The sequence below is a fragment of the Heterodontus francisci genome, chromosome 29, assembly GCF_036365525.1.
Source record: "Heterodontus francisci isolate sHetFra1 chromosome 29, sHetFra1.hap1, whole genome shotgun sequence".
NCBI lineage: Eukaryota > Metazoa > Chordata > Chondrichthyes > Heterodontiformes > Heterodontidae > Heterodontus > Heterodontus francisci.
This window is the reverse complement of record NC_090399.1, coordinates 4861517-4878649: the sequence shown is the minus strand read 5'-3', so window position 1 is coordinate 4878649 and position 17133 is coordinate 4861517. Positions and strand designations below refer to the sequence as shown.

The following is a 17133-nucleotide window of genomic DNA, read 5'->3' as shown; positions in this document are numbered from 1 at the left end:
ACACACAGGGAAGATCTCCCACTTATTCCCAAGTTTAGTTGTCAGACGCGTTTTCAGTGACTTAACCTGCGGTCCTTAACTTAAAGACAGTCCTGGAGGCTGCCCACCAAAATAATCAGGAAAACAATCATCAATCTCTGATGCTGAGTGACAAAAGGACCAAAAGCTTGGTCCATGAGGTAGATATTTAAGGAGCCTCTTAAAGGAAGGGAGAGTGAGGGGGCAGGGGAAGGTTTAATGAATTAATTCCTGAGCTTGGGAGTGGGACAGCAGAGTGCAGGTCAGCTAATGGTGGGGCAAGGAAATTGGGGTCGCAAAGGAGGACAGAATTGGAGGATGGAAGAGCTCTAAGAGGGTTGTAGGGTTGGGGGAGGTTACAGAGATAGGGAGTGACGAGGCTAAGGAGGGATTTGAACACAAGGGTGAGAATTTTTAAATCAAGGCGTTATGGCAGATGGAAAATTAGTCACACACAAGTATACACCACTCAGACACATCCAAACATGTACACCCATCACACAAACTTTCCGAAAACACTAAAATCTAGAGGTACATCCTTAAACATGAATACATAGATTTCACTATGATATATTGTGTTCTTGGCCAACATAATGGGAACTAAAAGTGGAATCTCACTTTGAAAATGTATTTCTCATTTTTTGAGTGTGCTTTAATGAATTAGTCACAGGAGACAATCCCGTTGCCTTGCGTAATATCAGCCAGTCTTGTTGATCTGTTTGTTTCTCTAAGTCTGAGAACACTTGAAAAATAGCATCTATTTTTAATTTTTTGAAGGTTTTTTCCTCCACTGTTTCTAGAATCTTGTTCCCTGAATCACTGTGTCAATGCTTCTCTTTCTCAGTGATAATCTGGTACATTTTAGCGAACTGGGGTATATTGTGTGTCTAGAACTGCTCGACTGTTCCTACCAAATGTAATGTGAAAGCTCGAATGGTTACAGTACAGAAGGAGGCCATTTGGCTTGTCGGGTCTGTGCCAGCTCACTGCAAGAGCAACTCAGCTAATCTCACTGCCTTAATAAAAGCAAAATACTGCGGATGCTGGAAATCTGAAATAAAAACAAGAAATGCTGGAATCACTCAGCAGGTCTGGCAGCATCTGTGGAAATCTCACTGCCTTGCTCTTTCCCCATAACCCTGCAATTTACTTTCCTCTTCAGCTGCTTATCCAATTCCCTTTTGCCTCCACCAGATTCTAAGGTAGTGCATTCGAGAGTCTAACCACTCACTGCATTAAAAAAAATTTCCTCATGTCGCCGTTGGTTCTTTTGTCATTCACCTTAAATCGGTGTCCTCTGGTTCTCAACTCTGCCACCAATGGAAACAGTTTCTCTTTATCTACTCAGTCTAGACCCCTCAAGATTTTGAACACTTATGAAAAAAGTTCCTCTCAACCTTCTCTTTAAGGAGACAACCCCAGCTTCTCCAACCTAGCCATGTAACTGAAGTCACTCATGCCTTGTCCAATTCTCATAAATCTTTTCTGCATCTTCTCTAAAGCCATCACTTCCTTCCTAAAGTGTGGTGCCCAGGATTGGACAAATTACTCCTGTTGGGGTCGAACCAGAATTGTGTAAAGGTTCATCATAACTTCTTTGTTTTTGTACTCTATGTCTTTATGTATAAAGCCCTGGATCCGGGATATCTTTTTTCAAAAAAACTGTATCAACCTCCCCTGCCACCATCAAAGATCTCGGCACATACACCTCCAGGTCCCTCTGCTCCTGTCACCTCATTCAAATTGTACTCTTTATTTTATATTGCCTCTTGTCATTCTTTCAACCAAAATGTATCATTTCATATTTCTCTGCATTAAATTTCATTTGCCATGAGTCTACATATTTCACCAGCCTGTCCATGTCCTCTTGAAGTCTCTCAATATCCTCTTCATTGTTCACAATACTTCCAAGCTTTGTGTTATCTGCAAATTTTGTAATTGTTCCCTGAACACCCAAATGTAGGCCATCAATATACATTGTTACAACTGACTGTTCCTGTTAAAGCCCCCAATCAAAAGATACGATCCTGATTGTGGTGGGAGAGATGCACTGATAATTCAATCCTGTCGCTCCACAGATCGCCTAACAGATCATTTTAAACTTTCCAAATTAAAGAAAGACCCAGCCAAATTGTATCAGCTATTAACCCCCGAATGTTGATAACCAAACCAGGTGTCTTTAAATCAACAAATTAACTCTTTAATTCGAAGAAATACATTTTTAAACACTGTGAAGATATAAACAACATTTAAAATAGAAAAAATTAAAGTCCTTGAAAATTTAGAGTTCAATGTTGCTGCAAGTCCTCACAGAATGTTGTTCGAAGTCCTAGAGAGAGAGTTATAGAGAACTACAGCACTGAAACAGGCCCTTTGGCCCACCGAGTCTGTGCCGACCAACAACCACCCATTTATACTAATCCTACATTAATCCCATATTCCTTACCACATCCCCACCATCTATCTAAACGAGGGGCAACTTACAATGGCCAATTTACCTATCAACATGCAAGTCTTTGGCTGTGGGAGGAAACCGGAGCACACGGCAGAAACCCACGTGGTCACAGGGAGAATTTGCAAACTCCACACAGGCAGTACCCAGAACTGAACCCAGGTCGCTGGAGCTGTGAGGCTGCAGTGCTAACGACTGCACCACTGTGCTCATAAAATGTCACTCAAAGTCCTCGCAGAATGTTGTTTGAATCCTCACAGAATGTTGGTTGAAGTCCAGCAAATTTCAACAATTAGCGACTTGCAAACACTTTCAATAGAATCAATCTGACTTTAGAGTTTTTGAGGGATAAAAGATTGTCACAGTCTAACTTTCCTCTCTTTTATTTAAATTACCAGAGATCTCTGTCTTGGCTTGACTTTATAGAATTTCTTTTTTCATTCATGGGATGTGGGCATCGCTGGCTAGGCCAGCATTTATTGCCCATCCCTAATTGCCCTAGAGAAGGTGGCGGTGAGCTGCCTTCTTGAACCGCTGCAGTCTATGTGGGGTAGGTACACCTACGGTGCTGTTAGGAAGGGAGTTCTAGGATTTTGACCCAGCGACAGTGAAGGGACGGCAATATAGTTCCAAGTCAGGATGGTGTGTGACTTGGAGGGGAACTTACAGGTGTGGTGTTCCCATGCATTTGCTGCCCATGTCCTTCTAGGTGGTAGAGGTCGCGGGTTTTGGAAGGTGCTTTCTAAGGAGCCTTGGTGTGTTGCTGCAGTGCATCTTGTAGATGGTACACACTGCTGCCACTGTGCGTCGGTTGTGGAGGGAGTGAAATGTTTGTGGATGGTGTGCCAATCAAGAGGGCTGCTTTGTTTTGGATGGTGTCGAGCTTCTTGAGTGTTGTTGCAGCTGCACCCATCCAGGCAAGTGGAGAGTATTCCATCACACTCCTGACTTGTGCCTTGTAGATGGCGGACAGGCTTTGGGGAGTCAGGAGATCAGTTAGTCACTGCAGGATTCCTAGCCTGTGGACTGCTCTTGTAGCCATGGTATTTATATGGCTACTCCAGTTCAGTTTCTGGCCAATGGTAGCCCCTAGGATGTTGATTTTGAGAGATAATAATTAAACAAACTAAATTCCTATTCCTTCAGTTTAAATGGTTGAGAGCTCTTTTACAGGTGTGCGACACACCACAGCTATGTCTTCTTTCTGTCTGTTTGAACAAACTGTCTTCCACTAATAAGCCAGTTCAAAACTGAATTGTAACAAATGTATCGTATGAGACTCACTCCCAGTAGCTGTAACTTTGATAACGAGAATACACCTTTGAATTGCAGTCTCCAAATGGTTTTTTCTTAGGCAATGAAAATGCACCTTCCTAGAACTCCTAAGTCTTGCTGGTTCTTAAAGCAATACTGATCCCTTGCAAGCCATAAAGGCAAACTGCATATTCCTGAAAAAAAAAAACTGCAGGACCGTGACAACATCAAGAAAGGAGTACTGACTCTTGGGGAATCCCACAGCCTACCTTCCTCCATAACTACTCTCTATTTCCTGTCACTCAGCTAACTTTTTTATCCATGCTGCCACGACCCTTCTCTTCTGCAGGCTTCAACTTCGCTGAAAAGCCTATTTAGTGGCATTTTATCAAATGCCTTTTTGAAATCCATAGATACCACATTACCTTCACTAGCCCTCTCTGCTACCTCATTAAAAAGCTCAATCAGGTTAGCGAAACATAATTTGCCCTTAACGTATCTCTGCTGGCTTTCCTTAATTGATCTGCACTTGTTCAAACGACTGTCAATGTTGTCCTGAATATCTCTAATAGCTTTCCCACCACCAAAATTCAACTGACTGTCCTGTAGTTGCTGTGTTTATTCTTAGACCCTTCCTTGAACAAGGCTTCAAATATTTACAATCCTCCAGTCCTCTGGCCCTATCCCTGTATCTAAGGAGAATTGGTAGCTTATAAACATAGAACATAGAACAGTACAGCGCAGTACAGGCCCTTTGGCCCACGATGTTGTGCCGAACCTTTAACCTACTCTAAGATCAAACTAACTACCTACCCTTCATTCTACTATCATCCATGGACCGATCCAAGAGTCGCTTAAATGCCCCTAATGTATCTGCTTCTACTACCACCGCTGGCAGCGCATTCCACGCACCCACCACTCTCTGTGTAAAGAACCTACCTCTGACATCTCCCCGAAACCTTCCTCCAATCACCTTAAAATTATGCCCCCTGGTGATAGCCCTTTCCACCCTGGGAAAAAGTCTCTGGCTATCCACTCTATCTATGTCTCTCATCATCTTGTACCCCTCCATCAAGTCACCTCTCATCCTTCTTCGCTCCAATGAGAAAAGCCCCAGCTCCCTCAATCTTTCTTCGTAGGACATGCCCTCCAGTCCAGGCAGCATCCTGGTAAATCTCCTCTGCACCCTCTCTAAAGCTTCCACATTCTTCCTATAATGAGGCGACCAGAACTGAACATAATATTCCAAGTGTGGTCGAACCAGGGTTCTAGAGCTGCAGCATAACTTCGCGGCTCTTAAACTCAATCCCCCTGTTAATGAAAGCCAACACACCATACGCCTTCTTAACAACCCTATCAACTTGGGTGGCAACTTTGAGCGATCTATGGACATGGATCCCAAGATCCCTCTGTTCCTCCACCCGACCAAGAATCCTGTCTTTAAGCCTGTATTCCGCATTCAAATTCGACCTTCCAAAATGAATCACTTCACACTTTTCCAGGTTGAACTCCATCTGCCACTTCTCAGCCCAGCTCTGCATCCTGTCAATGTCCCGTTGCAACCTACAACAGCCTTCTACACTATCCACAACTCCAGCAACCTTCGTGTCATCGGCAAACTTGCTAACCCAGCCTTCCACTTCCTCATCCAAGTCATTTATAAAAATCACAAAGAGCAGAGGTCCCAGAATAGATCCCTGCGGAACACCACTGGTCACCGAGCTCCATGCTGAATACTTTCCATCTACTACCACCCTCTGTCCTCTATGGGCCAGCCAATTCTGTATCCAGACAGCCAACGTTCCCTGTATCCCATGCCTCCTTACTTTCTGAATGAGCCTACCATGGGGAACCTTATCAAACTCCTTGCTAAAATACATATACACCACATCCACTGCTCTTCCTTCATCAACATGTTTTATCACATCTTCAAAGAATTCAATAAGGCTTGTGAGGCATGACCTGCCCCTGACAAAGCCATGCTGACTATCTCTAATCAAACTATGCTTTTCCAAATAATCATAAATCCTGTCTCTCAGAATCCTCTCCAATAATTTGCCCACTACCGACATAAGACTGACTGGTCTATAATTCCCAGGGTTATCCCTATTCCCTTTCTTGAACAAGGGAACAACATTTGCCACCCTCCAATCATCCGGCACTACTCCAGTGGACAGTGAAGACGCAAAGATCATCGCCAAAGGTGCAGCAATCTCTTCCCTCACTTCCCGTAATATCCTTGGGTATATCCTGTCTGGCCCCGGGGACTTATCTGTCCTTATATCATTCAAAATTTCCAGCACATCCTCCCTCTTAACCTCAACCTGTTCGAGCATATCAACCTGTTCCACGCTGTCCTCACAAACGACCAGGTCCCTCTCACTAGTGAATACTGAAGCAAAGTATTCATTTAGGACCTCCCCTACCTCCTCCGACTCCAGGCACAAGTTCCCTCCACTATCCCTGATCGGCCCTACCCTCACTCTGGCCATCTTCTTGTTCCTCACATAAGTGTAGAACGCCTTGGGATTTTCCTTAATCCTGCCCGCCAAGACTTTTTCATGTCCCCTTCTAGCTCTCCTAAGTCCATTCTTCAGTTCCTTCCTGGCTACCTTGTAACCCTCTAGAGCCCTGTCTGATCCTTGCTTCCTCAACCTTAAGTAAGCTTCCTTCTTCCTCTTGACTAGTTGTTCCACATCTCTTGTCATCCAAGGTTCCTTCACCCTACCATCCCTTCCTTGCCTCATCGGGACAAACCTATCCAGCAGTCGCAGCAAGTGCTCCCTAAACAACCTCCACATTTCTGCCGTGCATTTCCCTGAGAACATCTGTTTCCAATTTATGCTCCCCAGTTTCTGCGTAATAGCATTGTAACTCCCCCTCCCCCAATTAAATATTTTCCCATCCCGTCTGCTCCTATCCCTCTCCATGACTATAGTAAAGGTCAGGGAGTTGTGATCACTATCACCGAAATGCTCTCCCACCGAGAGATCTGCCACCTGGCCTGGTTCGTTGCCAAGCACCAAGTCCAACATAGCCTCCCCTCTAGTCGGCCTATCTACATATTGAGTCAGGAAACCTTCCTGGACACACCTGACAAAAACTGCTCCATCCGAACTATTTGCACTAAGGAGGTTCCAATCAATATTAGGGAAGTTGAAGTCACCCATGACAACAACCCTGTTACTTTTGCACCTTTCCAAAATCTGCCTCCCAATCTATTCCTCCATGTCTCTGTTGCTATTGGGGGGTCTATAGAAAACTCCCAACAAAGTGACTGCTCCTTTCCTGTTTCAGACTTCCACCCATAATGACTCAGTAGACAAACCCTCCTCGACGACCTCCCTTTCTGCAGCTGTGATACTATCCCTGATTAGCAATGCCACTCCCCCACCTCTTTTACCTCCCTCCCTATTCCTTTTGAAACATCTAAACCCCGGAACATCCAACATCCATTCCTGCCCCTGTGATATCCACGTCTCCGTAATGGCCACAACATCGTAGCTCCAAGTACTGATCCATGCTCTAAGTTCATCGCCCTTATTCCTGACACTTCTTGCGTTAAAATAGACACACTTCAACCCATCATACTGGCTGCAACTTTGCCCTGTCAACTGTCTAACCTTCCTCACAGACTCTCTGTACTCGGTATCTGCCTGTTCAACAGCCACCCCATCCACTGATCCGTAGCTCCGGTTCCCATCCCCCTGCCAAACTAGTTTAAACCCTCCCGAAGAGCTCTAGCAAACCTCCCTCCCAGGATATTGGTGCCCCTCCAGTTCAGATGCAACCCGTCCTTCTTGTACAGGTCCCACCTTTCCCAGAAGGTATCCCAATGATCCACATATCTGAATCCCTCCCTCCTACACCAGTTCTGTAGCCACGTGTTCAGCTGCACTCGCTCTCTGTTTCTAGCCTCACTAGCACGTGGCACCGGTAATAATCCTGAGAATACTACTCTGCTCGTCCTGCCTTTCAGCTTCCAACCTAACTCCCTATATTCGCTTTTCAGGTCCTCATCCCTTTTCCTAGCTATGTCATTGGTACCAATGTGTACCACGACCTCTGGCTGCTCCCCCTCCCCCTTAAGAATCCTGTCGACTCGATCCGAGACATCCCTGACCCTGGCACCCAAGAGGCAACATACCATCCGGGAGTCTCGTTTGCGACCACAGAATCTCCTGTCTGTTCCTCTAACCATTGAATCTCCTATCACTATCGCTCTCCTATTCTCCCCCTTTCCCTTCTGAGACACTGGGCCAGGCTCAGTGCCAGAGACCTGGCCAATGTGGCTTTCCCCTGGTCGGTCGTCCCCCTCAACCGTATCCAAAACGGTATACTTATTATTGAGGGGGACGGCCTCAGGGGATCCCTGCACTGTGCGCCTATCCCCTTTCCCTCCCCTAATGGTCACCCAGCTACCTTTATCCTGTAACTTAGGTGTCACTACTTCCCTATAACTGCTCTCTATCACCCCTTCAGCATCCTGAATGATCCGAAGTTCATCCAGCTCCAGCTCCAGCTCCTGCGAGGAGCAGGAGTTGGGTGCACTTCTCGCAGGTGAAGTCAGCAGGGACACCAGTGGTGACCCTCACCTCCCACATCCTGCAAGAGGAGCATGCAACTGCTCTAGCTTCCATCCCCTCTGCACTAAATTGACAACAGAGATTAAAAAAAAGGAAAACCTTACCTTACCAAACCCTCCACACAAGAATCCTTTTTTTTTGGTTAGAGGAGGAGGATGGGTGGGAGACACTACACGTGTAGTGTTTCGGGTTTAGCCACTGCCCGAATATATAAGTTTACTTACCCAGCAGTCCCCGTGTCCGCCAAAACAAGAGGTAAGTTACTTAAAACTGAAACTCACCTTCCCAGCTGACACCTCGCTTGCACTATCGCTGCTTCAGAAAAAGCTGCTGGAACAAAAGGTAAGTTACTTAAAACTGAAACTCACCTTCCCAGCTGACACCTCGCTCCCACTATCGCTGCTTCAGAAAAAGCTGCTGGAACAAAAGGTAAGTTACTTAAAACTGAAACTCACCTTCCCAGCTGACACCTCTCAGTGTCTCCACAATTTACACACTTACCTCTCTCACTATTGCATCTGGTCCTGGTCATTTATCAATTTTAAGTACATCCATCCTTTCTATTACCTCCTTTTGATCAATTTTTATCTCGTGCATCATCTCAACTACCTCCTTTTTTACTATGACTTCAGCAGCATCTTCTTCCTTGGTAAAGGCTGATGCAAAATAAACATATAGTCCCTCAGTCATGCCTCTGCCTCCATGCATTCCTAATTGGCCCCACTCCTTTTACTGCTTACATGCCAGTAGAAGACATTTGGATTCCCTTTTATGTTAGCTGTCAGTCTCTTCTCATACTCTCTCTTTGCCTCCATCATTTCTTTTATCACTTCCCCTCCGATCTTCCAAATGCAGCCGATCTCATCTGCATTATCCATCTGACATCATTCATGATAATCAGCACAGGGAGACCTTCCCCTAGGTTCAGAAATCTGCCGCTTCTATTTGATTTCAGTTTCAAGAGCAACTGATTTCTTCTTTCTAAGACAATCCAAGGAAGATTTCAGCCAATCCTGGAATTGGCATCGAAAAATCAGAGAATGAAAGTGTTTCTTCAGACATGTGAGTGCAAGACTAGATCAAGTGAATCTCTTGTTCAATGTAACTTGTAGATCTCAACTGCTTCATTGATCAGCAGGAAGCTGTGCGACTCGTGACTCTGTTCATCTCTCACAGGAATCCTGCAGTGCGTAATTCACCTCCTGACTCCCCAAAGCCTGACCGGCATCGACAAGGCACAAGTCAACAGTGTGATGGAATACTCTCCACTTGCCTGGATGGGTGCAGCTCTAACAACACTCAAGAAGCTTGACACCATCCAGGACAAAGCAGCCCACTTGATTGGCACCCCATCTACAAACATTCTCTCCCTCCACCACCAATGCACAGTGGCAGCAGTGTGTACCATCTACAAGATGAACTGCAGCAGTACACTAAGGGTCCTTAGACAGCACTTCCAAACCCGTGACTTCTACCAACTCGAAGGACAAGGGCAGCAGATGCATGGGAACACCATCACCTGCAATTTCCCCTCCAAGTCACACACCATCCTGACTTGGAACTATATCACCATTCCTTTACTGTCACTGGGTCAAAATCCTGGAACTCCCTTCCTAACAGCATTGTGATGTACCTACCTTATATGGACTGCAGCAGTTCCAGAAGGCAACTCACCACCACCTTCGCAACGGCAATTAGGGATGGGCAATAATTTCTGGCCTAGCCAACAATGCCCAAATCCCCATGAATGAATAAAAAAGGTACAGACCTATGCTCTTAAACAGTGCATATTTCTGATATGTAGAGGATACGTTTGCTATATTTGAATCCACAGCTGCATGCAATAATAGAGTCATAGAGTTATACAGCACAGAAACAAGCCCTTCAGCCGATTGTGTCCATGCCGGCCATCAATCACCAATCTATTCTAATTCCATGTTCCAGCACTTGGCCCATAGCCTTGTATGCTATGGCATTTCAAGTGCTCATCTAAATACTTCTTAAATGTTGTGAGGGTTACTGCCTCTACCACCCCTTCAGGCAGTGTATTCCAGATTCCAACCACCCTCTGGGTGAAAACATTTTCCTCAAATCTCCTCTAAATCTCCTGCCCCTTCCCTTAAATCTATGCCCCTTGGTTATTGACACCTCTGCTAAGGGAAAACTTTTCTCCCTATCTACCCTATCTATGCGTCACAGCCTGTGTTTTCTCCCTGCTGGATTTGCACGAGTGTCCTCCCTGTAGGGGGAAATGCTTCATGATCAATCCTAATAGGATGTCATTTCACCCCCTCCCATTTTCCATTGGTCTGTCCCACAGTCCTATCCCCACACCCTGTGATCTACTTCCTCTTTATCAGGGTCTGGGAGGGCAGCACTGCCTGAGATGTGAATCCACAGACCCACAAAATCCCCCACAGTTTGAATACTAAAGATTTTTTTCTATTTCCAAAAATAAACTTCATTTGCTCAAAACAAGCTCCAAATACATTCTGTGTGGTTTGAAGTCATCTTGGAATTACAGCCTCCCTGTCAATGTATCAATGCTCTCTACCTCAACCACTCCCTGTGGCAGTGAGTTCCACATTCTCCCCACTCTCTGTGTAAAGAAATTCCTCCGAATATTAGAGGAAAGATGACTCTAAGGCCTGCCAGAATCAGTTGATGTTTTTGTTTTCAGGTCCAGCGTCCCTGGGAAGGATCTATTGAGCACAGAGTTTTCTGTAGTTTTTTGTAGAGTTTTCTGGGAGGACCCGGCCTCGACAGAAAGTCCACTGCATCATCTCTCCAGACTTCCTCTACAAATTTGCAGAAGCAGCTGGATAACCGCCTCGCCTCTTGTGGTAGGTGTCAGCTGTGGTGTAGTGGGAGGGATCATACCACAGAGTGAGAAAATCATGGGATTAAATCCCAATCCTAATACAGAAGTACATTATCCAGGCTGAAGACTTCGTGCTGTTCTCACGTTAACTGCTATGTATCTTCAAAAGCGCTTTGGAAATTCGCTTGTGAATAGGCGCTACATGAATGCAAGGTGTTCTGTCTGGTCGATAAAATAGAACCTCATAGGTTCAATTCTTCTAAAGATCTTCTCTGTAACAATCATTTTAAAATGTCTCCTTGACATTTGTGTTTTCTGGTGAGCGGATGAGATCATTAACACAATTCAGTTTGAGGATCTGAATCTTACACCGTGTTCACCAGAGGCTTTGTAATCGGCAGTGAGTCCAGTCTGGAGGAAATGCAATGGAATCTCGATTCTCAACCATCTCCATCTCCCTCCCTTCCTCCGCTGCCAACCCTACATGGAGTTTCACCGTCCCCGCTTGGGGTCAATTATTCCCCTTCCTGCTCTATCCCTGTTTATCCTGCAAACTGATCTGGGTTTTATCTCCCTGTGTAAAGGTTGATGGGACATACGGCTTTTTAATAATTCCCTGAATCTGGCAATGAACTTCATTGAGAAATCGCGAAACTGAATGTGTTCGGGCAGCGCAGTAACTTTGAAACTGAAACCGGTTTGAATCAGGAACTGCTGAGTGTGAACATGGCTTCAAGACTGAAGACTGGGAGTTTGGCCGAGGAGGTAATTTGTCCCATTTGTCTTGATTTCTTCACTGATCCGGTTTCCCTGGAGTGTGGGCACAACGTCTGCCGCTCCTGTATCACCCAGTGTTGGGAAAAGGAGATAAACTCCTGGCCGGAATGGAGAGAGGTGTTTCTGGAAAGAAACCTCAGATGAAATCGGGCCTCAGCGAGTTTTGTCTATTCCAGGCGGTTCTACTTTTGTCACCGAACTAACCGGCTCCCACACTGTCTGCAGAATCCCGGGAACACCGGCAAGCTCCCGGGAATTTTTTAAAAATTTATTCATGGGATGTGGGCGTCGCTGGTCAGGCCAACATTTATTGCCCATTCCTCATTGCCCTTGAGAAGGTGGTGGTGAGCTGCCTTCTTGAACCGCTGTAGTCCATGTGGGGTAGGTACACCCACAGTGTTCTTAGGAAGGGAGTTCCAGGATTTTCACGGCAAAATAGTTGCAAGTCAGGATGTTGTGTGACTTAGAGGGGAACTTGCAGGTGGTGGTGTTCCCATGTATTTGCTGCCCTTGTCCTTCTAGTTGGTAGAGGTCGCGGGTTTGGAAGGTGCTGTCTAAGGAGCCTTGGTGCATTGCTGCAGTGCATCTTGTAGATGGTACACACTGCTACCACTGTGCGTCAGTGGCTGAGGGAGTGAGTGTTTGTGGACGGGGTGCAATTCAAGCGGGCTGCTTTGTCCTGGATGATGTTGAGCTTCTTGAGTGTTGTTGGATCTGCACCCATCCAGGCAAGTTGAGAGTATTCCATCACACTCCTGACTTGTGCCTTGTAGATGGTGGACAGGCTTTGGGGAGTCAGGAGGTGAGTTACTCACCGCAGGATTCCTAGCCTCTGACCTGCTCTAGCAGTCATGGTATTTAGATGGCTACTCCAGTTCAGTTTCTGATCAATGGTAACCCCTAGGATGTTGATAGTGGGGGATTCAGCGATTGTAATACCATTGAATGTCAAGGGGAGATGGTTAGATTCTCTCTTGTTGGAGATGGTCATTGCCTGGCATTTGTGTGGCGCGAATGTTACTTGCCACTTATCAGCCCCAGCCTGCATATTGTGCAGGTCTTGCTGCATTTCTACATGGACTGCTTCAGTATCTGAGGAGTCGCGAATGGTGCTGAACATTGTACAATCATCGGCGAACTTCCCCACTTCCAACCTTGATTTAAGGAAGGTCATTGATGAAGCAGCTGAAGATGGTTGGGCCTGGGACACTACCCTGAGGACCTCCTGCACTGATGTCCTGGAGCTCAGATGATTGATCTGCAACAATCACAGTGTTGTGATCTTGATACTTGGTTTGGACTTATTTCTGTAGTTTAATTTTCTGCTGGAACTCACATTCTAATCCAGTTACAGTTCCATGTTATGCGTGTATGGGTGTCTGTGGTAAAGTGAGTGTGAGAGTCACTGGACTGGAGTCTAAGGAGTCTTCGATGTCAGGAACCGTGGCAGGAGGGTAAGGGAGGGGGCGCTCTTAAGATGGCCCCAGATGAGGCCTGCCACAAACCTCAATGCTGTCAGGTACCAGCTTGATCCTCCTGGCGGTGGCAAGGTACCATGGCAGCTCCTTCTCTGCTGGGTGAGCGGTCTCGAATTAGAACATGTACGTTGTCACTTACCATTCATTAATATGCAAGCAGTTGCGATTCGGGCAGCAGGTTCGATCTTCATCCGGATGTATGGCACTCACCTGCCTTCACTTTCAAGTCTGTGAAAAGCCAGCGGCACCGAGGCATCAGTCCTCAGAGCCTGTGAAGCTGGGTGTGGGACTGCAATTTGTGGTTTTATATGTGAGGGAGTGAATATTGAAGATGGTGGATGGTGTGCCAGTCAAGTGGGCTGCTTTGTCCTGGATGGTGTCGAGCTTCTTGAGTGTTGTTGGAGATGCACACATCCATCAAGTGGAGAGTATTCCATCACACTCCTGACTTGTGCCTTGTGGATGGTGGACAGGCTTTGAGGAGTCAGGAGGTGAGATACTCGCTACAGGATTCCTAGCCTCTGACCTGCTCTTGCAGCCAAGGTATTTATATGGCTACTCCAGTTCAGTTCCAGATCAATGGTAACCCTCAGTGCGGGACACAACGATGGTAATGCCATTGAATGTCAAGGGAAGATGGTTAGATTCTCTCTTGTTGGAGATAATCATTGCCTGGCACTTGTGTGGCATGAATGTTACTTATCAGCCCAAACCTGGATATTGTCCAGGTCTTGCTGCATTCCCACACGGACTGCTTCAGTATCTGAGGAGTCGCGAATGGTGCTGAACATTGTGCAATCATCGGTGAACATTCCCAGTTACGACCTTATGATTGAAGGAAGGTCATTGCTGAAGCAGCTGAAGATATTTGGGCCTAGGACACTACCCTCAGGAACTCCTGCAGTGATGCCCTGGAGCTCACATGATTGACTTCCAACAACCACAATCATCTTAATAAAAGAAAAATTCTGCAGATGCTGGAAATCTGAAATAGAAACCAAAAAAACTGCTGGAAAATACTCAGCAGGTCTGGCAGCATCTTAGATTAGAGATACAGCACTGAAACAGGCCCTTCGGCCCACCGAGTCTGTGCCGAACATCAACCACCCATTTATACTAATCCTACACTAATCCCATATTCCTACCAAACATCCCCACCTATATTTCCCTACCACCTACCTATACTAGTGACAATTTATAATGGCCAATTTACTTATCAACCTGCAAGTCTTTTGGCTTGTGGGAGGAAACCAGAGCACCCGGAGAAAACCCACGCAGACACAGGGAGAACTTGCAAACTCCACACAGGCAGTACCCGGAATCGAACCCAGGTCCCTGGAGCTGTGAGGCTGCAGTGCTAACCACTGCGCCACTGTGCCGCCCACTGTGGAGAGAGAAGCAAAGTTAATGTTTCAAGTCAGTGACCTTTCATCAGAACTGGCAGAGGCTAGAAATGTAATAGGTTTTCAGCAAATAAAGTGAGGGTGGGGCAAAACAGAACAGAAGGGAATGTGTTAACAGGGCATACGGTCACAGAGAGTAACTGTATGAGGAAGTCATGGGGCAAAGGCAATGGCAAAGAGTGTGTTAATAGTGTAGTGAAAGACAAAGCATTAGTGCAGACAGCGTGTTAAATGACAGAATAATGAAAGCCCTAGCCAAAGGCACAAACATGTAAAACACACAGTGGGCAGGTACATGGTTAAAAAAAAATTGAATGATGAAACAAACTAAAATAAAATGAAATAAAAATAAAAGTGCCATTAAAAATAAAAAAAGTGGGTGCGGGGGGCCGGGGCTGGGGGGCGGTTAGTGGTGATGGTGGGTGGCAGGCATGCTCTGAAATCATTGAACTCAATCTTCAGTCCAGTAAGCTGTCACGTGCCTAATCGGTAAATGAGGTGCCGTTCCTCGAGCTTGTGTTGATGTTCACTGGAACACTGCAGCAATCCCAGGACAGAGATGTGGGCATGAGAGCTTCCTCCACCATGTCAGTCAGTGCATTCCAGATCATCACAAGTTATTGTTAAAAGAAAAGTCTCCATCTTTTTTGCTAATGATCTTGAAGATTTGTGCATGTAATCCCCCAGGTCTCTCTGTTCCTGCACCCCCTTTAAAATTGGACCATTTAGTTTATATTGTCTCTCCCCATTCTTCCTTCTAAAATGCACCATTTTACAGTTCCATGTTAAATCTCACTGCCCTGTGTCTGCTCAGTTCACCAGCCTGTCTGTATCCTCCTGAAGTCTGTTACTATCATCCTCACTGTTTGTGATTTATTTATTTCAGGAGGAAGCTTGTCGGAAGAGAAGGTAGGACATGCTCTTTACTGAAACTCTGCACAGTTTGATCAAATAACTCAGGAAAGTGTTATTACGGATGTTAACGGTTTTCTTTCCTGACACCATCGCAAGATTGGGCCCAATTTTAACACACACAAAAGAAATTCACTTGCACAGAGTTAACGTTAGGGCCAAAAGTGTTGTTAATTGGTGACAATAGCTCTGCTTATAGTTGACGCACTAGTGTTTTTTCAATAATAACAAGCTATGCAAATTAATACAACCTATTTCCCAGGCCCGAGGTGATCACTTGCAGGCTGTCGGCTGCCAGCGAGGCTGTGACCTTCTGACTGACCCTGAGAGAGCCACACGGCCCATATTTCCAAGCAGTGGGTCATCCATGTGCCTGCATGGCTCCTGACCAAACCGAGAAAGCCAGACCTTAAAGGGGGAATGAGTTCTATTTTATACTGTAACACAACCTTACTCTGTGTCCACAACAATTACAAGAGCAACAAATTGTATTTATATAGCAACGCCCTTTGGTCTGCCCGAAACTTGCTGGTCTTCCAGCGCAAAGAGTTGTCCACCACCGAATGTTGCAGACTGGCACATTCCAAGGTCCAGGACTACGTGCTGAGGGACACATTAAAGCTTGGGACAGCCGCAGCAAAGGCTCAATGGGGAAAGACCACAGTGTAAGGTTCCCCCACCAAGCTGGACTGAGGGGCTGGATCCATGGGAAACCCCTCAAACTGTATCGTTAATATTCTCAATTGCTGTAAATGTAAAACTGTAATTGACATGACAATTGTGAAACAGAAGGGTTGGGAAGAAACTCATGACAGTATTGAAGGAAACTGATCTCCCTTGCAATGTTTGTATTTTTTGGTGCTGTTTGGAAACTGTTTGGCAATGTAATTTTTACAGATTTTTATGAATAAAGTATATTTTGGAAATAAAAAAAAAATATAGCACCTTTAACATGATACAACATCCTAAGGGGCTTCTAAGGATTGTTAAAATAAAAATTAGACACTAAGCCATATAAGGAGATATCAACACATATGATGCAGGTCGGGTTTAAAGAGCGTCTTAAAGGAGGAAAGAGAGGGAGAGAGGCGGAGAGGTTTAGGGAGTGAATTCCAGAGCTTTGGACCTCGATAGCTGAAGGCCCGGACACCAATGGTGGAGAGACTAAAATCAGGGATGTTCAAGAGGCCAGAAGTAGTGGAGAGCAGATGTCTCGGAGGGTTGTGGGCCCACCTATTACATAGTTGGACATTAAGCTGCTGCCCAATTTTTAAATGTTTACACAGCTTCTAATAATTTCAGCTTTTGTATTTGTTCGACAAGTTTTGTTTCTAATACAGCAAGTGCATTGTCTAAATGCTTCTCTTCTCTTGTGGTGCAGGGCGAGAGATTCCCTTGTGGAGTCTCACTTAGGTTCAGAGCTGAACTCTGG

At 45.6% G+C, this 17133-nt stretch overlaps 1 protein-coding gene across 1 annotated transcript in view; it reads left to right on the top strand.

The window, feature by feature from the left end:
• Window positions 1-17133, top strand: part of LOC137345658 (zinc-binding protein A33-like) — a 366777-nt gene that overhangs the window by 335324 nt on the left and 14320 nt on the right. Inside the window, 1 exon segment of the mRNA XM_068008903.1 lies at window positions 15676-15698. Within this exon segment, the coding sequence (XP_067865004.1) occupies window positions 15676-15698 (23 nt within the window).